Here is a 22,756-nt window from a genome sequence, read left to right as displayed (position 1 = left end):
TTTCAATCTTACAATGACGAAACATCACACAAATCTAAACTGAGAAACATTCTACAAAATGTACTCTTCAAAAATGTGAAGGTCACACACAAAAAAAGGAAAACTACAGAACTGTTCAAGATTGAAGGAAAGCAGAGACAAGACAACTAAATGCAACACATAATCGTGGGCCAAAAGAAAAAAACATTTTTTTTCTATAAAGGATATTATTGAGACATTTGGTGAAAAGCTGAATGGGATCTATGGATTAGAAAGTAAAGTTGATTTACTGAATGTAATTGTTATACTGTGGTTATGGAGAAGAGTATACTTATATTTTTAAGATAATCACACTAAAGTATATAAATTAATTCAGAAAAATATATACACACACCAAAATAAACTCACAGGGGTAGAAAGGAGGATGAGAGAGAGAGGGAGAGAGAGAAACAGAGAGAGAGAGAGAGAGAGAGAGAGAGACAGAGAGACAGAGAGAGAGAGAGAGAGAGACAGAAAGACAGAGAGAGAGAGAGAATACAACCAGTGTAAAATGTTAAACATTGGAGAACCTGAGTGAAGAGCATATGGAAATTCTTTGTTATTCTTGTATCTTTTCTATAAGTCTGAAATTATTTTGATGTTAAAAATTAAAAATAAAGAGCATGGGCTTTGGAGTAACTCAGATTCCATTTTGAATTCTCAGTCTTCTATCTATCATCTGTGAGACCCTAGGAAGTTATGAAATTATTCTGATCTTTGGTTTTCTCATTTGATCACCAGGAGTAGGACTAATTTAAAGGGATGCTGTGAGGATTAAATTAGATAATGCATGACTTGAGCACTGGGCAGGTGGTAGGCATGTCTGGTAGATAATCTGATACATAATGGATGCCGAAACAGACATTTGTTGAATAAATGAACAAACTCCTCCCTTCTCTCCAACCCTCAATCTGAACAAGTGATGCTACTTAAAGAAAATTAGATGCTTCAAATTTTAGCAATCCAAAGCATGAAGTTTTTCTTAACACTTGAATAATATAAAACAAAATGTCAAATAATAATAATACATAATAAACATACCACCATGCATTCTGATGTTGCTCTAGAGTTTCCTCAGCACTTTGCCCTCATGTCTCCTGTGACACTAAATGGAACAGGCAGGCATTCCAGTTTGAGTCCAACACAGTGTTAATAATAGCGAATGTTTACAGTGCCTTGAGTTATGGGTGTCAAAGAAGGGGTCATGCCCTTGTTACTTAAATACAAGGCTTCCATCGGTTCATGGCTGCAGGGTACAAAATGAGGTGCAAGTTAATGTCCATCTGGGCATCTGTTCCTCAGGTGCTAGCACTGCTGTCTGTGGTTCACAGTATATCTGGGGTAGCAACACAGCAAAGAAAGGGACCCAAGTTGTGCCTGGGAAGTTTCTACTCTCAGCCAAGATGTGCACATGAATTTAAAATTACCCAAGAGGGTGTTTCAGAGTTGCTGGCCAAAGAGTGGTGTCTTCTAATCTGGAGAGCAGCTGCTGGGCACAAACATGCAAACACACACACACACAGACACACACAGACACACACACACACAGACGTGCTCACGCAGCCTGTGCGTGTCTCTACTTGTCTGCTCTGGGCAGATGGTTCCTGGCTTTTGGGTCACCTCATCCTGCAGCCCAGTCCAGTTAGACCCTTTCTTCCACAGAGACTGGCAAGCTGTGGGGTAAGGGTTTTGGTAAGGCTGCCTGTCTTCAGAGCATGAAGGACACTGCCCGGAGAGGAAAGAGGGCAATATTTAGTGTTTGGGCCCACTTGTTGTTGGGCTCTCCACTGCCTCTCCTTTGCAGAGCTATCACTGGCCCCCGGGTGCAAACTCTCGGTGGCTTTCAAGCCTACAAAACAAAAACTGAGAGGGTGTCCAAAAAGAGAAGAAGAAAACGCTGTTGTTGGTCCTGGGTTCCACTGTTGGATTTTGGCGGGGATGAGAAGAAGGAATTACCAGGCGTGATCAACAAAGGTACCTGCACGGTAAGCTAAGTGTCCCCATCCTTGCTGAGAAGATGGGATGTTTCTGTGTTCTTCAACAGCTAGGAGTGGCCAACACCACACTCCAGAAGTAGGATCCTGTGAATATTATGCAAGGGAATGTAGTATGATTAAGAGCTCATGACAGATGATGACTTTTAGGCTAAAATGACTAAGAGTTGCTTGCAAAATAGAGGAACTATCCTGACAGTAGGTAAGTTTTACTAAAGTGATACACATGAAAAGAATCCAAAATGAAACTTTAAATTGTTATCCTGTTAAGAGTAAGATGAATAGTCAAAGATTAAAGGAAAAGTATGTTTGGATAAATGCTTTCCTTCTTAATAGCCTGATTTTGTAAGCCAATGTGAATGATCAATATGCCATGTCAAAATCATCACAATGTGTTGAAAATGGAGAAGTATACTGAATAGGTTAAATTGCAGAGGAAGAATTCTCTTTTCATGGAAAGATTAGTGGAAGAAACTAACATCTTCAAATGGCAACTAGATTGTATCTTTTTTCTTTTGTTTGTTTACCTTCTGTTGAGATTTAATGAATGAGAGCCAGAGAACAGAAGCAGGTTTCTGAGGTAAGGTTTTTGAGAGATCTTGGGAGATACCTATCAAGAGCTTGTTCTGTAACACCCCACAGAAGATGACTGGATATCCATGGGCACATCACATCCAGATACAAATGGGAAATGACGCTAGGCTGCTGCCAAATGATATCACAGAAAATTCTGCTCACTGTACTCCTCGATGGGAGGATTATTCAATGTTTAGGGTGGCTGCACAGTTGTGTATATAGGAGCTCCATTGAAGAGGGTATGTGTTCAGTTAAAATGGTTGTGACATATTCAGTTATTCTTTTTTCTTTCCATACCAATTAATGATTACATCTCTTTCTTTATTCATTATCTGTTCATATCTCAGGAAGGAATAGAAGAGGTGCAACACATACAGTGTTTACACTACCATATTCCACGTGTGTATTAGATTTGCATAAAGGAGAACATGGTGTAGTTAATACTAGAGAATGCATTGAATTACGGCAATGTTCCTTTAGCTACAGTTAAACATGTTTTTCCCGTGATGACATTTTCTGATTTATCAATCTGCTATCTCCCAAAGCCAAATATTCCAAGTAAACATTTCTCTATGTTTATCAGTTGACACTATTATGAAACTCTCATTATGCTTAATTAAAAATCAGCATAAATACTGTAATGTTAATAAAATACTGTAATGTTAATAAAAATACTGTTTGTTAATAAAAATTTCTAAAGGCAGCAATAATATTCATGGGCACTTTCCACCTGGGTAATTAAGGTCTACTCTAATGAGAATTTTCTAAGTAATTTCCCAAAGCAATGTGGGGTTTGGGTTCTTATACTAACCAATACAAAGATACTCTGTAAAAGTTCTGCAGCAAAGAAAAGCATTCATTATTTAAAAAGTGAGTGACAATTTATTTTTAGAGTTTACCTTCTATTAAAGTTCATGTGTAATTGTCTTTTTTGCTTAAACTTTATTTAAGCAATAAATTAGCAATAAATTTAAGTAATAAATTTAGTCAAGACTTGGTCTTAGGTAGTGGCGCTGGCAATAGAGATGAAGATATTTTATTGTGCCATCGAAATGATGGTGCCTTTAATAGAGCATTATTGTAGGAGACTGCCATTGCAACTTGCCAAGAGTTAGGCAGGTCCAAGGATGCAACAAACCTAAAAGTAAGAGGCTCTATCTTCTTATCTTCCGATTACAGACCATATTATTCTATGTCCTAACCTAAAGCAAAATTTTCATTACCAATGTAATAATACCCGCTTCACCTTTCTAATATGTTACTTTAAAAAACATTTAAAGAAAAAGTGCTAGTAGCTTTTATTTTCCTTAAGGTAGAACTAGTGCCTACCAGCAACACACAATAAGTTTGTTTAGTTATATTAGGGGAACACTTTTATAGTAATAGGTTAGTTTGTCTGCTCATTTGTTCATGCATTCATCAACTATTTAGAATGCCTACTCTGTGCTAGGCCCTGTTCTGATTACTGGGACTATACCAGTGAATGAGGCAAAGATGGTCTCCAGATGCCCTGAGTGTAGGAATCTGCACAGAGAGTCTGATTACTAGTGATCTGAATCTGTATATTGTGCATGTTGTTCAACATAGATATGGAGACAATTTTAGATACCATCTCAGCATCAAATAATTGAATTGGAAAACACATTTGAGTGTAAATACTTGAGCCTTCTTTGAGGGATTTGACATTTCAGTGCAAGCTATAGATGTTAGACAAAAAACTCACATACTAATACCATCTGCTTCTTCAGAATTGGGTCAGACAGGAAGTCTAAAGAAGACAGAAGAAAATTTGTATTATAGCCTCTTAGAAGTCTAGGGTTCAAATCTGACAGTAGTTCAAGATTTTCTGTTTAATCTGACAGTCAATCACTGGGGCCCTCACTGAAAAAGCAGGCCTATTGTGCTTCTCATCTTGTTTGAGGAGACTTTTATTACAACGTCATTTTATACCTACAAGGTGTTTTATACTGTGTATGAAACTCGCATTGTCAATTACTCACTTGACCCTATGTTGTAGGAAAGGCAGGTATTACTGTTCCCTGTTCAGCAGATGGACAAACTAAGTTTTAGATATTTAAGGGACTAGCCCAGCTAATGTTTTCTCTAATGCACAGCCTCATGGGGTAATCTCTTAAACAAAGGACTAGAAAAATTCTGTGTTTTCAACATGAGTACTCATAGCCCTGACCTATTGTTTGAAAGTGGTATTAGCAAACAGGAAACCATGTAGATAGAGGAACGTTTCATGCCTCCCCCCACCACCCTCTTCCTGCCTCCATTGCCCTTCTAGGTCCTTACCCTGGAGTTTTTCCTTCTGGCCCTTCAAAAATCAGTTTAGTTGCTTAAAGAGATATAAGCTGCTACCTTTTTCTTCTTCTTTTTGGGTGGAATGATGAAGTAGAATATGGCAAACTGGGCTGTAAAGCTCCGAACTGACTCCTAATATTATTGTAATGAAATAAAAAATTATTCTGAGTGATAAGATTTTAAAAAGTTTGTGACTGTTTAGGACAGGAACAGTATAGTATATTAGTATATCCACCTACATGCAAAATGCAAATGGAATTTTACATTGCTGTTAGTGCCACCAGTCTAGCAACATAAAACACTTGTCACATCAGATCAGACCGTTGTCCATCCAGTCCAGATCCTGCTTCTGGTGCAAGCATAAGTAGGCTGTTGTGAAGAAGCAGTTTATCGTGGGTAAGAGGAAAAATTCACAAGAAAAAATACTCTACATGGAAAAATGGTAAGCACAGGAAATGGAGAGTTATACAGAGCTGAGCAGAGCAGTGAACAGAGAAGGTTTTTCTGATGGATTTTGAGAGTTAAGCCACATAGCTAGTACTGTCTATTATTAGCTATGACCAAGCAAATACACGACTTTCTTTCTTTTTTTTTACATTCTTCCTGGAACTTCCTGTACATGTATTTAAAGTTTGTTGTAATTCCTTGGAGGCTTTTAGCTACTTTTTTCTCTATTTGTGGCTTGAAATGGATGACATGTATCTTCATGATGGATCTAGGGACAATCACTTGACCAGGAAACTGGAATTCAGGGGAGGATAGCAAACTAGATAAAGCTGCTTCTGTGCTTCTCCTTAGAGTTGCTGGCCCTGAAACAAAAAAATACAGAGGCAGCTGCTTCTGAGCCATGATATTAAACGGACAGGTTGTGACTAGGGACACCAGCTCCTTGTTTCAGCTGCTACTAACATCTCTAAACGAAGCTATTTTAAGAACCTTTGCATTTGATCAGGGAGCATGTGGGGTTAAGCTTTATGTTTTCCACTTCAGTTTTAGATTCTAAGCAGGTGCAGTTAGTACAAATTTTAAAACTTATTACTGCATTTCCTTCCAATCAATGTAAAAATATTATATTCCCAAAGCCACCAGGGGTGTATTAGTGACTTGATTTATCTTGGGGCTGGTTCTATCTCACATGATATCTCCTAATCTTTCTTCTTCAAACAAGAACAAAAATGGTTGCCAACAGTTTGAAGAGTGGGTATGGGTAGAGAAGTTACTAAGGATTCTTTGATTGGGGGGGCACTGGGGGGGTCATAAAAGAAACATTTGCAGATGCAGACTGCAGTGCCTATCTCTTCCCTCAGTGATTCCTGAGTTTGATGCTTTTTAATCTGCTTTAGCAGCTAACTTATTATATATCATTAACCTTAGAATGTTAGGTAACAATATTTACAGTGGCTTCATTCATAATTGCAAAAACCTGGAAACAACTCCAGTGCCGTTCAATTGGTGAATGAATAATCAAACTATAGTATATCAACACTATGAATTACTCAGCAATACCAATGAAACACACGACAATATGGATGACCTCAATTGCATTATGCTAACTGAAAGAACCCAGACTCAAAAGGCTACATCCTGAATGAGTTCATTTATACAACATTGTGGGAAAAAACCCCAAAAACTATAGGGACAGAAAACACATCAGTGTTTGTCAACAGCTGACACTGAGGGGAGGAACCGACTACAATAGCGTGAGCAGGAACATCTTGGGTGATGGAACTGCTTTATGTCTTGACTATAACGGTGGTTACATGATTGCATGAGCTTGTCAAAATCTGCAGAATTGTACATTATATAAGAGGTAATTTTACGATACGTAAAGCATACCTTATTGTGTGACTCTATATATTGAGAGAATCCCACTTCAAACTTCAACCAGCATATTCTGCTTTGGTGTTGGATGGAATTCTTGCAGATTTTCATTGAAAAAAATTTTTTTACGATATTGAAACACACAAAAGAAAAAGAACCCTTAAAAAATGACTAATAGAGTCCAACCATCTTGATTTACAGATGAAGAATTGAGGCCTGAGAAAGTTAGTGGCAGAGAAATAGGTGTGTTTTTTTTTTTTCTTCAAGAGACAGTTAAAAATGATCATCCTGTAGAACTCAGAAAGCTCAGCTCTGTTCTTGTGTAACACTGACTGTCAAACTGCATTGAAAAAGCCATGGGACCAAAAACTACGCAATACACTCCAAGTACCTGCCTTCCAAATGGCATGTTGCGAAACTGGCCAGAAGCTGCTGGCTTCTGACAGATATACAGTTACAAGGGAATATGATCTGATTTTAGTATTCGAATAGACATTATAGCAAGCCTACTATTTGTCAAAAACAACAGCCACCACAACCACACACTGTGCTGAGCATGTGGTGTATCACAAAAGAAGACCCAAGCCATGTTTGGAAGAGGCATACATTTGTTCATTTGCTTACTTAGTTATGTAACAAACAAACGAGTGCCAGACACTGTCGTGGGTCCTATAATCCAATGCTGATCTCGGAATTGTAACACAGTAGCATCTAGATACAGAGCAATGCCCAACCACTAGAATACAGTGAGGACTGTTTGAATTGAATACGTGAATATCAAACAAAATCAGAGTCAAAACCAGAATGTACCACAATGCATTTAATGCCTAAGGGCATAGATTTTCCCAGATGGCATAACTGGCTTCTAATTCCATTTCTCTGTGTTCCTCAACAAGTTACCCTCTAAAGTCTCATGTTTCCTCAGCCATAAAATGCAGATAAGAATTGTACCTGCCTTGATAAGTAATAAGCACAGTTAGTGGCACATAAGTGGTCAATAATGAGAGGCTGTTATTATCATTATCATTAATATAGAAAACTCCCACCATGGTGCTATACACTGGGTCTATAAAAAAAAAAAATCAGCCTTGACAATGTGGTCAGTTCCTTCTGAAAGGCTGATAAATGTTATAAGACCTACTTAGATTGCACACAAACACAAAACTTTGGATTCCCTGGACCAAATTAAGAAGCCACGGGCTAGAAACGTCATCTAGAAATAAAAGGAACTGGCATTTGAATCATGTATTTTCTTTGGGCCCCTAAGTTAAGAACCAATGCTCTAGACTACACATCCATGGACAGGTATGAATTTAAAATGCCTCATTTCATGATTCTGGAATTAAGAAAAATCCCAGAAAATTGATTATTAATGTAAACCAGAAATTTTCTTGACCGATGTTAAAAAGGTAGAAACATCCTTTTCCCTTCCCTGAGGTTCTCTGGCCCTAAGCAAGTAATTTTTTTTTTTTTTTTTAATTCTCTTGCTATCTTCTACCATAACATTTAAATCATGTAATGAAAGTTCCATAATCAAAAAAGTGTTAACTTCTGGCCTCACAGTCCACAGGATTCTGAGGAGACAATGAAATTTCTAAACGTGCAAATTATTCCAGAATGGGAAATGACTCTTCCTGTCTAGCAGTAGTTATTTATGTAATAGTACCTTGGGAGAATGTTAACAGCAGAGCATTAAATTACTCCTTTTAAAACAAGGAATTTCCAACAGGGTTTTATTTGTTTTTTCCTAATTTAAAAAGACAGCATTTATACTCACAAGACTGCAAGTTTTACTAGTCTATCGTTAAGTGGTTAGGTCAGTTTCAGAAAGACTGTACCGATGCATTACATACCTGCCAAATGTGCGGAAGGAAAGCTCCAATCCAAATCATGACACACCCGTGGATTCACCACTCTCAAAGTAAACAAAGTGTTCAGAAATTCTACCAACAAAGTGTCAAAAGAGGCTATAATGCTCACTGAAGGGAGAAAAACTTTAGTTTACTTAAAACCCACATGCACTTCGTCATTTTCCCAGATGGCATCATAAAACTGCAATCATGACCTAAATAACCTAGTTTCTTCAGCACAGAATTCTATTCTATTCCCATCTACATCTGGATAGTTCCTCTCTAAAAGGCAATTTCAGTTGTAAAGAAACTCCAGCTAGGTCTAGTGGAATTAATCTGTATGTGAAACCAGGATTTTTTTTTTTTTTTAACTCTATGGAAGAATATAAAGATTTTCACCTGCACCTGCAGCACTAAGCATTTTGAACTGGTAGCTCCAAATTTATATCTCTTGGCCGTGTAACAAAATCCACAAGTATTTATTCTTTGAGACTTCGATCAGATACACACTGGTGGCAAAATGCCAGTCACCACTGTAGTGGGGCTCCCTTCATCTACTGACCAGAAAACATTTTTCTCAGAGTTTCCCTTAGCATACTTCTGTTATCTCATTAACTTTCTGCATATTTTTAAAAAGCAGCGATATAACCTCTGGCATCTTAAATTTTCCAGACGTATGAAAACATACTACAGGGATCAGAGCGTTAGGTTAGGAGTAGTACAACCACCAGTCAGACACCATTTGAGTGAATCAGATGGGGTATAACTCATCTAAAGCATTCAAAAGGAAGCGTACATTTACAGCAGGAAGGTGGGCAACATGCTTTAGGCCAGGGAAGCATGCACATGCTTCTGGATCCTACAGCCCTTACCAGGGACACACAGTTAGAGAAATGATGCCCATACATGAAGGCAGATCTTTTTCAACTAAGAAATCATTCTCCAGCTCTCAACCTTTCTTTGGGTAAAGAGTCAAAGTGGGGTTTCTTGGTGCAGGTTCCAGATGGGTGGCTCCAGATCATCTGCCACCATTACCCCCATTTCTGCTGGAGTCCTTCTTGCCCCTGAGGCCAAAATATATCTTGTATAATCCTGAGATTAATAAATCTGGCTAGATGCGGGGGTGGGGGGTCCTTGGAACAGATCCAGATTAGGTTACATGTAGAATCAGTCATGCCTAGGCTGGCCTGGAAGAGGACCCAGCTTTCAGTCTGACATTATCATCTGCAAGCGTAAATCCCTGGAGAGTATTCCACAGCTGGAAGCTTGTACCTCCGCTTATAATGGTATCCTGACTGTGCTGACTTGTTGCTGTGTCCATTTGATAAGTCAACCTCTTCTGATTTACTATGTGGTATCTGTATCTGATTGTTCTATCAATCCTAGTCTACTATTGACAGAAATTTCATATTTTCTTCATATGCTATACACAGCACATATGGATATTTTATCTAATTGAAACCCCTAGGAGGTATAATCTGACTGCCTTGACTTCTAGACTCCCAGGCACAACTTTCTGTCCACACTGTCTGATGGTGAGAAGCTACGTAATTTGAATGACTTCCAAGATGATGTTTCTAAGTTTGAAGTGAGAAAAGAAAGTTCGTTGATTAAAAAAAAAAAATTTGTTTGATAAAAGGAGAACTTACAAGCTCCTTTCAAAAAACTACTTGCATCCCAGGAGGTTAACAGCCTGAGTATGAAGTATGCCATGTGGAGAAGGAGAGTGACAACAGTAATAAGCATGGGCTTCTGAAAAGGGAACTGGTCTTCTGAAATGTCTCCTGGGATTGCATCAGCTTGACCTACCAGTTGTTTTTCACTTCTACTTTCCAGACTACCTTTGTGTAAGGATTAATGACCTTCCCTCAGCCTATTAACTCAGACTGTCATTAATCTCTAGGAAATACCTTGTCAATTCTGCTTAAAGGGTACATGAGAAGTGCTATGTTTTCGGTTAATCTTATAGCCCTTTAACCAACCTGTTCAATGATTACTGAACCTTCCTGGAAGTCCCTTTTGCCCCAGAATTAGTTAACATTTTAATAATAGTCTTACTTGTAAGCTACGAAATTGTTAGATACGAATTGTAGTCGATCCAAAAGACATGTCTTCCAGGGAGCTAAACTGAGTTGTGAGAAACATGTGTCTAAAAAGATATTACTAGTCTAAATTCCTATTTCTCATGTCTTTCCTGAGTACTTACGAACCAAATGTTGCCACTCCCAAATCAGTATTATAGGTTATTTCAACTTTAAGCTCTGGTAGGAGAATACATTATCTACTAAATCAGCCTTGTCAACAGGCCAGAAAAATCTATATAGGCATAAATGTTTGTATGCTGTTAGAGGAAAGTGTATGAGACTTAAACAATGCTTACTTGTGAACACCCTTTCCAAGACTAGGCCAAGAGAACAATAGCTACACCTAAGTATAGTAAAAGAAACAATCTGTAAATGAAGACTCTTATATACATAAATCATGCCATGAGCAGAAAGTTAAATAAAGGCAGATACTTTTACAGAAAGATTAGAGTTAAAGCATAGGTGAGGTTTTGGCTGTTAGAGGGAGAATAAACTATAGAGGTAGAAAAACATGGAAGTGAAGAAACAAGGATGGCAATAGCTAGATATTGAGCTAGCTAAGCTATAAATGGTGATTCTCAGCCAGTTTTGGGGGTAAGGGAAAATAACACGGGTGACTGTTTTCATCCCTGCTTTTTCTGAGTTTCTCTTGATGAAAGTTTTTCTTGATGAAAGCTAACAAGCTGAGAACATCAATGCAAATCACCAAAGCAATGGGGTCAAATTCACTGCTACTCCTGCAAAACAGGAAAAGGCCCTTGAGCTGAACTTTTAGATTCCTGGGCATGCAAAGCAGGCCTTGGTCAGCCGGATCTGTACTGGGCTCTTCTCTGCCTTGGTCGCTGGCCTCTGGGTCTTGGGAACACAGACCTATGTTCCAAGCCATTGTTCTTTAAACAAAGTTGTGAACTGCTAACAGTTTTATTTAAAAGTTTATAAAACGGTAACCACATTGCTACATCTTTCTGGAGTATCTCAAACAAAGTGTGGTTCACATTTCTTGTTAAAAAAAAAGTGTAGCTCAGAGTTATTGAATAAATAAAGACAACTGATGTAGTTAACAGGCTTTGTGTGACCACAGCTATGTCATCTTGGTCTTGATTCCAGCTTCGGGCAGAGGTCAGGGTGAGCCATTCAGCAAAGGGACCTCCTACCAGTCAGTCCATCTAGATGCTTTGCCTGAGCAAGCTTCTTTGCAGCCCCTACCCTGTAACTTGGCATGACTGGCAATGGCGGTGGGGGTGAGAGAGGGCCACTCTCATTGTAGAGTGTTGGAGATGCAAACGTGTTGGAGAGGACACTTATCTGTGCTCTCCAACCCAAACACATACAGACAGTGGTTGTCTTCACTTCAGAGAAATGAAAGCCATCTCTCCTCAGTGGATGGCTAGAGGCCCCAGTTTGGTGACATGGCCCCAGGCCTTTAAGCAAATAAGGCGTGTTAGAGGACGCTTCTAATAACTGAAAACCTCTGAGTTAATGCGGCTGATTAAGCAAGCTGTCACGAACCTTGGCAGACCCGTGCTCATGACTCTTATTAATAAGGCTGATATTTACATAAATATCAGCTGTTCACTGATAATCCTGCCAACACACAGGACATAGACTCTTTTCTTTAGGACAACACAGACAGATCTATCTTAAAGCAACAATTTGTTATTTGAACAAACATGTTTATTGCAAGGCCAGTGAAGAGAAACCCAAAGGTTTTCTTGTTTGAATTTCCTGGGGGCAGTTTGTAAAAGCTGCTGGAAAGGACCATTCTATGGCTTCTAATACAGCGCAGTGCTGCCAACCAGTATTCTCTCCTCCATCTCAACTTTGGCCCTTAACTGCCCACACCTCCTTTTTGCTCAACATGAAGAACGGTTGTTGTTACCTGCCCAATCCGTGCTTCCAACTTGCCTAGAAAAAAACCTGATTCAAGTTTTGAGGAACAAACTCCTAAAGACTCTAGATCTTCAGTCACATAAAGGAACTCACACCTAGAGTAGATTTTGCAAATATTAAAACAGCTATCCCATCACTGGTTTGCTTTCATGCCAATACTTGTGTGGCAGCCCCCAGTGGGGCCATAATAACCTTTAGAATGGAGCAGCTTTGCCCAACTTCCTGCTGTGCTCAAGACTTCGGGTTCTGCATGTGTGCGTCTGGCTGACTCTCGCTGTCCCATAGCTCTTGCTGCCATTGTGAGCTGCTGCCTTCTCCACGGTCTGAGTAGGCTCCTTTCAAAAAGCTGCTTGGTCTGCTTATGTGGGGAGACTTCAAATCACCAGTTTCCTATTAAAGACCCCTGGCCTACAGTCAAAGGGTGCACAGAAATATACAAAAGGCAGGGAAGGTCTTTCACAAAGACTAGATCTCTGCCCCCACAGTCGGTCTGCTTCATTTTTACAGCACTCAGCCTTCCAAGCCTCAACCTCACACTTTTTTCCTCCACTGGCACCTGTAATGCCATGAGCAGAGGGCATTACATTGCTTTTTCCTTTGACCTGCTCTTGCCAATCTGCTCCACCCTGGCAGAACTTGGTGGTAGATGGAAAGGCTATTTTTGATGCGAGGGCTTAGCAACATTCCCTAAACAGAAAACCTCTCTCCTATATACTTACAGCACTGCAAAATACTTTTCATATAATTTAGTCGCTGACCTCAGAAGAAGGAGAAAGTTGGCTTTGCAAATTATTGTCTTTCATAGCCAAGTAAATGAACAAACCCAGAGGAAGCACAGTGTCCCTGGGGTCATGAATTTAGTCAAACACGGAGTAGCTGCTGAATGCAAAGCATGGCGGAGGACACAGAATGCAGCCTGGCATCATCCTTGCCTTCAAAGAATTATCAGTTTAGTAATGGAAGTACGAAAAACACAAAAAATATAAAACAATATGGAATATGAAAAGTGTCACAACAGAGGTACAGATAAAGTACTGGAGTGATTTGAAGAAAAGAGAGATTTCACACCTGTGGAGAAGCAGAAATCACACTGATGAGGATCCAATTTCTTCTGTGAACATCTTAGGCTACTTTCACTTCTCTTTCCTTATTATCCCCTTTCCAAGGATATTTAGCTATCCTCTTAACACCCCAACCCCTTCTGTGTTGGACTGGATCAGACAGTGCATGTGTTACTTTGAAGGGTATATTTATTTCGACCACAATCAAGAATTCCAGTGGAAGTACTTCACTGAAAGCAAGGTTGTGAGAGTCTCTTCGGTTGCCTTTGCTTCTTCTAACCCGATCTACTTTACCTGAGGTCACTGTTACCTGCCTGCAGAGCTGGACTGCTCCTCCCACCAAATATCGAAGCTTCTTCCCACAAAAGTCTCTGGTCCTGGTCTGTGTCCTCGGTCAGTGAAGTCAATGCTCTCCTCCTCATAGCTCATAGGCAGTAGGGAGCTGTCGTTTTAGCTGTAGTATTAACTGTCCCTCAGTAAAGGAAAGTAGGACATTACCTGTGCCTGGGATTCTTTCTCAGCCTTAGTATAATGCTGTCTCAGAAAGTAACTGGTTACCACCACTCAGGAGAGGCTAATACATATGTTTATTTTTCACTATAGTCTAATGACAATTCCAGTATGTAACACCCAGCTCCAGAGGCCCCCAAGTACAAAAGTGGTCAAGGTATTCAAAATCTGTTGGCTGCTATCCTACATGCATGCAAGTGAGATGCCAGTGTCATCACACACTTTATTCTCTGTTCTCTATATACCTGGGATAAAAAACTGACCCATAACACACAAGGAAGCTAAATCTTGGTCAACCACTCCACCAGGAATGGAAGAATCAGGAAAAGCTGATCTTCCTCATGAACTGCCTCAAAGAATTCTCTTCAAAAGACACCAGGACACCTTCTCCACAGCACTTCACCTGAATATACAGCAAGGCGATACTAACCTTGCGAGGTCTCACACTCCACCAGATATCTCAGTGATGCTATTTCTCATCATCTTGCTATTCTCAGCTACCAGCAAAAATGGAAGCCTCAAGGGTCAATAGTCCCCTCACTTACTGTATTTTCACTCCTGTATAATTTTGCATTCTTCCCTCTGATTCTTCCGTTCCTCTCTGACTTGCCTCCAAATCCTTCCCATGGTGTGCTCTGAATCTCTCTGAAGACACGTGGAACCATGCAAAAGCACAGCTTTTCGGCCAGGCAGAACTGGATTTAATGATTCAAATGTGGACTTGCTGTGTACCTTAAATGCATATGGCCTCACTGTGCTTTATGACCTAATCTATAAAATCCAGATGATAGTAATTACTTTGCAGGGTCTGGTAATATTATAATGCATAAGACAGTCAAATACAGTACACGGTACATTATACGTGTTCAACAAATGACAAATATTGCTATTTTGGGACTCTTACATTTACCCTTTTCACAGACTGCTCATTCTAAGTCCTGTTCTATTTCTTGTCCAACCCTTTCCGCAGGATGTACAACCCTTGAGCATCTCAAGAGAAGGCTACTTGTGCCTCAAGAGCCCACACACCAAAATCTGAGTGGCAGCACTGTCCTAGCCCACCATGCAGCTTCCAGGCAATTCCTTTCCATTCTCTTTGTTATCAAAACACCTCTGCTCTCACGGCTTACGCCACACTTGCCCACTCCTCAGTTCTGCCACCTACTGGCCTCTCCTTATCATTGCACTTTCTTTAATAAGGACTTCGACAACTGGGTCAAACTTTTTTCCCTTCTAATTCCCTCCCAGTTGTGGTTTGTCTCAACTTGAACATGGATGATCTTTACAACACTGTGGCTTCAGAATTCAACTCCAAAACCCTCTGCCCACTCTCAGCAACTCAGTTCCATAACCACACCTGGAATGTTCTACCTCTGCATACTTATGATACTTTACCATACTTACGTGGTTCAAATGTCTGGCTCTCCTTGGTGGCCTGTTAGGTTCCCACTGCTACAGAACATATCTTATGAGAGGTTTTAACTTTATCCCTAGGACAGTGTCTGGCACACAGTGGGTATTTAATAAATATTTATGGAATGAATAACATGGTACATTTATATAGTTTTCTAGAGATAATCTTATTTGCTCATCAACTTAGGAAGACAGAAACATTATTATAATTCCCCTGTGTAAATGAGGTTCAGAAAAGTTAAATGACTTAGTTAAGGATACATAATTAGACCACAATAAATACTTATATTTTATATCACCTAGAGGCTAGCAGGGGCTTCTCCTACCATCCTAACTACAAGACCAGCTCTCTTCTTCCTCTACCTTCCTTACCCTTGTATGCTTGTTTCTTATAAAATCTTATCAAAAAATTTGGAAAGATGATAGCTTACCCTTTTAATGCACATATGAATAATTCTGATAGGATTATGCATCTCTGCGCTTTAAAGGGTGTACTGATAAAAGACGTGTGTACTAAGATGACAAATGTTCAGTCTTTTACCCACATTAAGTCAATTTCAAAACTAAAAAATGCAGAAATCTAGTATTGTATTCTCTGATTAATTCAATCCTGCATGTAAGCTTCCTGAAAAAGTCTGCAGAACGACAGTTCAAAACTCCTCTGGGTTACAAATGAAAAATGATCATTGGCAGAAATTTGAAAACTCCCTTTTAATATATAAAGAAGAGTTCTGCAGTGGAGAAAGCAAAAACCTGCTTCCTGAACCACTCTACTCCACATCCCATGCATGGCTGAATCCAACACCATCTGAACTGGAATTATTTATAATCCCAAATTGAGAAGTATTGAGTTCCAGGCAATGAATGAAAAGTCTTTCTTATCATTTGGAATCTTTAAAAATGTTTTCCTAGTTTAAGGAAGCCATTTGAGCTCCCTAAAATATTCTCTTAGTTTAAGGAAGGCATTTTAAAAAACAGATTCTTGCTAATGGTTTGTTTTCATGGTGAGTTCCCACCTCTGTATATGGCAATGACATTCAACATTCTTTGGAAGGCACTGCTATGCTACACACTGAGGTGTGTACAGTTTTCAGGGTTGTAAGTAATTATACTCCAGTAGGGAAGAAATATATGCACAAAAATAACTTCATTGCAGGTACTGGTATTGATTAGCAACAAGAGCCAAAGGTCAATTATGAATAATACAAATACAGCTTATAGAGTCAGTCAACTATAGCTAACAATTCTTGAGTGCTTGCTCTCTGCCTGGTACCATGCTGAATACTTTAATACAGTAACTTATTTAATTCCAAGAATCCTGTGAGGTAGGCATTCTAGTTGTCATGTTACAGATGAGAAAGTTTAGCCTGAAAGAAGTTCAGTAACTGGCCTAAGGTCAAAGAGCTGGTTCAATGGTGGAAATGACATTCAAATACAGGGTTTTTCATTCTAAAACACAGTGCTTGTTCCTTTACATCTCGTTGCCTCCTTCTACTGAAGCTTATCATCACCAACACAGGTACCGTGTAGTTTGTTTTTTTATCTGTCATAAAATGTGAATCTGCTAACTGGTGAGGGAATCACAGGGACGCTTTCAGCCGGCTGTGTTGCAAGCAGTACAGACTCCAGTGGGTTGGCAATAACAAATTACAGCACAGCCAAGAGCCAAAGTAGTCCCTGACCTATAGTCTTGTTACTATTCTTGTTTTACTAGATTTTTCAAATAGCAGTGTGGCATGTACCATTACTATGCCTAGCTAAACATTAAAAATCATTATTACCTTGCCAGATATGCCACTGTTGATAAAATTTTAAAAAACCAAAAAAAAAAAAAAAAAAAAAGAGTTTCTGCTGTGTAAAAATATTACACAAAGCTATTCAGAAAAAGTGCAACAAAGGCATTGCAACTTAGAAGGTAGCAAGTATCCTAGCTGAATATTTTGTTGAAATGGAGGCCTAATCCTGGGCTAGGAAAAATTTAATAACCAAGTAGTCTTTGTGATATTTGCTGAATAATGAAGAATATTCAAATCCAGAACTAATTATTAGAGTCTATTAATGGTGCTGAAAGTAACCTAATAGTTTAGAAAATATTAATGATGTACATGTTCACAAATACGTAGCTTTAAAAACAGAGTGCAATCTCACTTTTAGACATAAATCCAACAAAACAAGTGTATATATATAGACTTGTATACTGAAAACTACAAAATACTCATGAAAGACATCAAATATCTAAAAATAGAGAGAGACACTGTGTTCATGGATTGGAATACTGGGTTGTCCCTCCATATCCACAGAAGACTGGTCCCAGGACTCCCTTTCAGATACCAAAATCTGAGGATGTTCAAGTCAGTGACATAAAATAGTACAATATTTGCATATAATCCATGCAGATCCTCCTACATCCTTTAAAAAATGTCTAGATTACTTACAGTATATAATACAACAGTGGTTCCCAACCTTTTAGGCACCAGGGACTGGTTTTGTAGAAGACAATTTTTCCACGGATGGGGTGATTGGTGGTTTGGGGATGAAATGGTTCATCGCAGGGCATCTGGAATTAGAGTCTTTCTCATAAGGAACATGTAACCTAGTTCCCTCGCATGTGCAGTTCTGCAGTTCACAATAGGTTCCGTGCTCTTATGATAATCTAATGCTGCTGATCTGACAGGAAGTGGAGTAATGACAGTAATGCTGGCTTGCCTGCTGCTCACCTCTTGCTTTGTGGCCCAGTTCCTAACAGGCCACAGACTGGTATGATCTGTGGCCCAGGGATTGGGAGCCCCTGTGATGCAATATAAATGCTATGTAAATAGTTGTTATACTGTATTGGCTTTCATTAAACATTTTTTTATTTTTACTTTCTGTGGGTACAGAGTAGGTGTATATATTTATGGGGTATATGAGAGAGATATTTGGATACAGGAAAGCAATGTATAATAACACGGGAAATAAGGTATCCATTCCCTCAAGAATTTATCCTTTGTGTTATAAACAATCCAATTATGCCTTTTAGTTATTTAGAAATGTACAATTAAATTATTTTGACTATAGTCACTCTGTTGTGCTATCAAATACTAGGTGTTATTCATTCTTTCTATTTTTTTTTTGTATTCCTTAACTACCCCCATCTCCTCCCCACCCCCTACTACTCTTCCCCGACTCTGGTAACCATCCTTCTACCCTCCATCAACATGTGTTCAATTATTTTGATTTCTACATCCTACGAACATGTGATGTTTGTCTTTTTGTGCCTGGCTTATTTCACTTAACATAATGACCCCAGTTCCATCCATGTTGCTGTAAATGATAGGATCTCATTATTATTATTATTATTATTATTATTTTTTTTTTTGAGACGGAGTCTCGCGCTGTGTCACCCAGGCTGGAGTGCAGTGGCGCGATCTCGGCTCACTGCAAGCTCCGCCTCCCAGGTTCAGGCCATTCTCCTGCCTCAGCCTCCGAGTAGCTGGGACTACAGGCGCCCGCCACCACGCCCGGCTAGTTTTTTGTATTTTTAGTAGAGACGGGGTTTCACCATGTTAGCCAGGATGGTCTCGATCTCCTGACCTCGTGATCCACCCGCCTCGGCCTCCCAAAGTGCTGGGATTACAGGCTTGAGCCACCGCGCCCGGCCAGATCTCATTATTTTTTATGGCTGAATAGTATCCATTGTGTGTAAGTACCACATTTTCTTTATCTATTCATCTGTTGATGGACCTTAGGTTGCTTCCAAATCTTGGCTATTGTGAACAGTGCTGCAATGAACATGGGAGTGTAGATCTCTCTGCTATACTGATTTCATTTCTTTTGGGTATGTACCTAGTAGTGGGATTGCTGGATCATATGGTAGTCCTAATTTTAGTTATCTGAGGAACCTCCAAACTGTTGTCCACAGTGGCTGTACCAATTTTTATTCCCACCAGCAGTGTTTGAGAGTTCCCTTTTCTCCACATCCTTTCCAGCCTGTCTTTTGGATAAGTAATTTTAACTGGGGTAAGATGATATCTTACTACAGTTTTGATGTGCAGTTTTCTGATGATCAATGATTTTGAGCACCTTTTCATATGCCTGTTTGTCATCTGTATGTCTTCTTTTGAGAAATGTCTATTCAAATCTTATGCCTATTTTAAAAATTGGATTATTCAACTTTTTCTTATGTAGTTGTTTGAGCTCCTTATATACTGTGGTTATTAATCCATTGTCAGATGGGTAGTTTGCAAATATTTTCTCCCATTCTATGGGTTTATCTTCACTTTGTTGATTGTTTCCTTTGCTGTGCAGAAGCTTTTCAAGTTGATGTGATCCCATTTGTCCATTTTTGCTTTGGTTGCCTGTGCTGGTAGGGTATTGCTCAATAAATTTTTGCCCAGACCAATGTCATGAAAAGTTTCTCCAATGTTTTCCTGTTTCAGTTTCATAGTCTGAAGTCTTATATTTAAGTCTTTAATCCATTTTGGTTTAATTTTTATATTAGGTAAGAGATAGGGATCAAGTTTCATTCTTCTGCATATAAATGTCCAGTTTTCCTAGCACCATTTATTGGAGAGACTGTCCTTTCTTCAATGCATGTTCTTGGTATGTTTGTCAAAAATGAGTTCACTGTAGTATATTGGTTTTAAATATGTATTATTTTTAATTTTTTTTAATAGTCTTTTAAAAAATATTCTTGATACGTAGTTGGTTGAATTCACGGATACAGAACCCAAGGGTACGAAGGGCCAACTGTGCTTAACACAGCAAATACATCGATTTATCCCTAATTGATATATAGTGTTAATGGAATTCCAACTAAAACCTCCGCAAGATTTTTGTAGATATAGGCAAGATGATCCTAAAATGTATATGGAAAGGGAAAGGTAAATAGAATAACTAAAACAGTGTTGAAAAAGAAGAGAAAGTGGGAGGAATCAGTGTACCTATTTCAAGACTAACTATAGTAATCGAGACTGTATGTACTGGTAAAGGGATAGATAGTCACATAGATCAATGAAAAAGAACAGAGAATCTATGAACAGACCATGCACATATGCCTGCCTGGTTTTTGACAACAGTGCAAAAGCAACTCAACCAACAAAAGATAGCTTTTGGCCAGGTGTGGTGGCTCACGCCTGTAATCCCAGCACTTTGGGAGGCCGAGGTGGACAGATCATGAGGTCAGGAGATCAAGACGATCCTGGATAATACGATAAAACCCCGTCTCTACTAAAAACACACACACACACACAAAATTGCCGGGTGTGGTGGTGGGGGCATGTAGTCCCAGCTACTCAGGAGGCTGAGGCAGGAGAAGGGTGTGAACCTGGGAGGCAGAACTTGCAGTGAACCGAGATCGCGCCACTGCACTCCAGCTTGGGTGACAGAGAGAGACTCTGTCTCAAAAAAAAAAAAAAAAAAAAAAAAAGACAGCTTTTTCAACAAATGGTGCTGGAGAAATTGGACATCCGTAGGAAAAAAATGAATCCGAACTCAAGTCTACCACCTTAAACAAAAATGAATTCAAAATGGATCATGAAGCTAAATGTAAAATGTAAAATTAAAACTCTTAGAAAATAAGAGAAAATCTTTGGGATCTTGGCCTGGACACAGAGGTTTTTATACTTAACACCAAAAGTATAATCCATAAAAAAAATTGGTAAGTTAGACTGTATCAAAACAAAAGACTTTGCCCCATGAAAGACCCTGTTAAAGGAATGAAAATAATATCTTGATACTGGGAGAAAATATACCAAACTACATATGTGAGAAAGGATAACCATTTAAAAAATATAAAGAACTCTTAAAACTTAACAATAAAGAACAATCTAATCAATTCAATTAGAAAATGGGCAAAAGACATGAGCCAGCATTTCATCCAAGTGGATATACAGATGACAAGTGATGAAAAGATGTCCCACATCATTAACTGCTAGGGAAATGCAAATGAAAATCAAAATGAAATATCACTATCTATCAGAATTGCTAAAATAAAAAAAATAGTGATGACACCAGATGTTGCCATGGATGCAGGGAAATTAGATCACTCATACATTGCTGGTAGGAATGTAAGTTGGTACAGTCACTCTATAAAACTACCGTATGAACCCAGCAACTGCACTCCTGGGCATTCATCCCAGGGAAATGAAAACTTATGTTCACACAACAACCTGTACACAAATCTTTATGGTGGTTTTATTTGTAATAGCCAAAAACTAGAAAAAACTCAGATGTCCTAGATAAATCTTCAGAAAATTGTGCTAAGTGATAAGTGAAAAGAAAGTTAATCCTAAAAGGTTACATGTTGTATGATTCTATTTATATACTGTTTTCGAACTGACAAAATTATATAAACGGAGAACAGAGTAGTGATTGCCAGGGTTTCAGGAGAGAGTAGGGCGTGGGAGTAAAACGGTTGTAGCTATAAAAGGTGAACATGAGGGATCCTTGTGGTGACAGAAATGTTTTCTAAGCTGTATCAATGTCAATATACTGGTTGTGACATTCCACTATAGTCCTGTAAGCTGTTACCACTGGAGGAAACTGGTTGAAGAGTATGTGGAATCACTCTGCATTATTCCTTACAAATGCATGTGAATCACAATTATCTCAAAGTAAAAAGTTTACTTAAAAAATTAAAAGCATATATTTTTTGTTTAAGAAAAATAACGAGAAGATATGTATCAAAATCTTTATCCCTAGGTGGTAGTAAATCAGTGATTTTCATTTTCTCCTTCGGGATTATCTGACTTTTTCTAAAATGAACATACATTGTTTTGGTAACTAAAAAGTTACAGAAGACATCAGCCATAAAAACACAGAACTAATATCTAATGACATAAGCTGCTCAACTCAGCATATCTGGTAATATGTTAGGCCAGGGGTCCCTGTTTTGATTTTGAGATTTCTAAGTGTCTGATGACCAGTGCATAGAGTATGTTTAAAATGAGCTACCCTTTTCGTTTTTTTTTTTTTTTTTTTTTTTTTTTGAGACGGAGTCTCGCTCTGTGGCCCAGGCTGGAGTGCAGTGGCTGGATCTCAGCTCACTGCAAGCTCCGCCTCCTGGGTTTACGCCATTCTCCTGCCTCAGCCTCCCGAGTAGCTGGGACTACAGGTGCCCGCCACCTCGCCCGGCTAGTTTTTTGTATTTTTTTTAGTAGAGACGGGGTTTCACCGTGTTAGCCAGGATGGTCTCGATCTCCTGACCTCGTGATCCGCCCGTCTCGGCCTCCCAAAGTGCTGAGATTACAGGC

At 39.0% G+C, this 22,756-nt stretch overlaps 2 protein-coding genes across 4 annotated transcripts in view; one reads left to right on the top strand and one right to left on the bottom strand.

Moving 5' to 3' along the window:
* Positions 1 to 22,756, bottom strand: part of CMSS1 (cms1 ribosomal small subunit homolog (yeast)) — a 373,543-nt gene that overhangs the window by 64,121 nt on the left and 286,666 nt on the right. The window contains exon 1 of one of the 3 annotated variants that reach the window (XM_025374771.1): positions 1,060 to 1,128. The exons of the other annotated variants lie outside the window; for them this stretch is intronic. Within the exon in view, the coding sequence (XP_025230556.1) occupies positions 1,060 to 1,069 (10 nt within the window). The 5' untranslated portion in view covers positions 1,070 to 1,128. Of the gene's footprint in view, positions 1 to 1,059; positions 1,129 to 22,756 lie in introns of those variants that run through there. 3 annotated transcript variants of the gene reach the window in all.
* Positions 1,548 to 22,756, top strand: part of FILIP1L (filamin A interacting protein 1 like) — a 292,938-nt gene continuing 271,729 nt past the window's right edge. The window contains exon 1 of the mRNA XM_025374760.1: positions 1,548 to 2,003. The gene's annotated coding sequence lies outside the window, so the exon portion shown is untranslated. The remainder of the gene's footprint in view (positions 2,004 to 22,756) is intronic.

Source organism: Theropithecus gelada, chromosome 2 (genome assembly GCF_003255815.1).
Source record: "Theropithecus gelada isolate Dixy chromosome 2, Tgel_1.0, whole genome shotgun sequence".
In the NCBI taxonomy this organism is placed as follows: Eukaryota; Metazoa; Chordata; class Mammalia; order Primates; family Cercopithecidae; genus Theropithecus; species Theropithecus gelada.
This window is presented reverse-complemented; position numbering and strand designations above follow the sequence as displayed.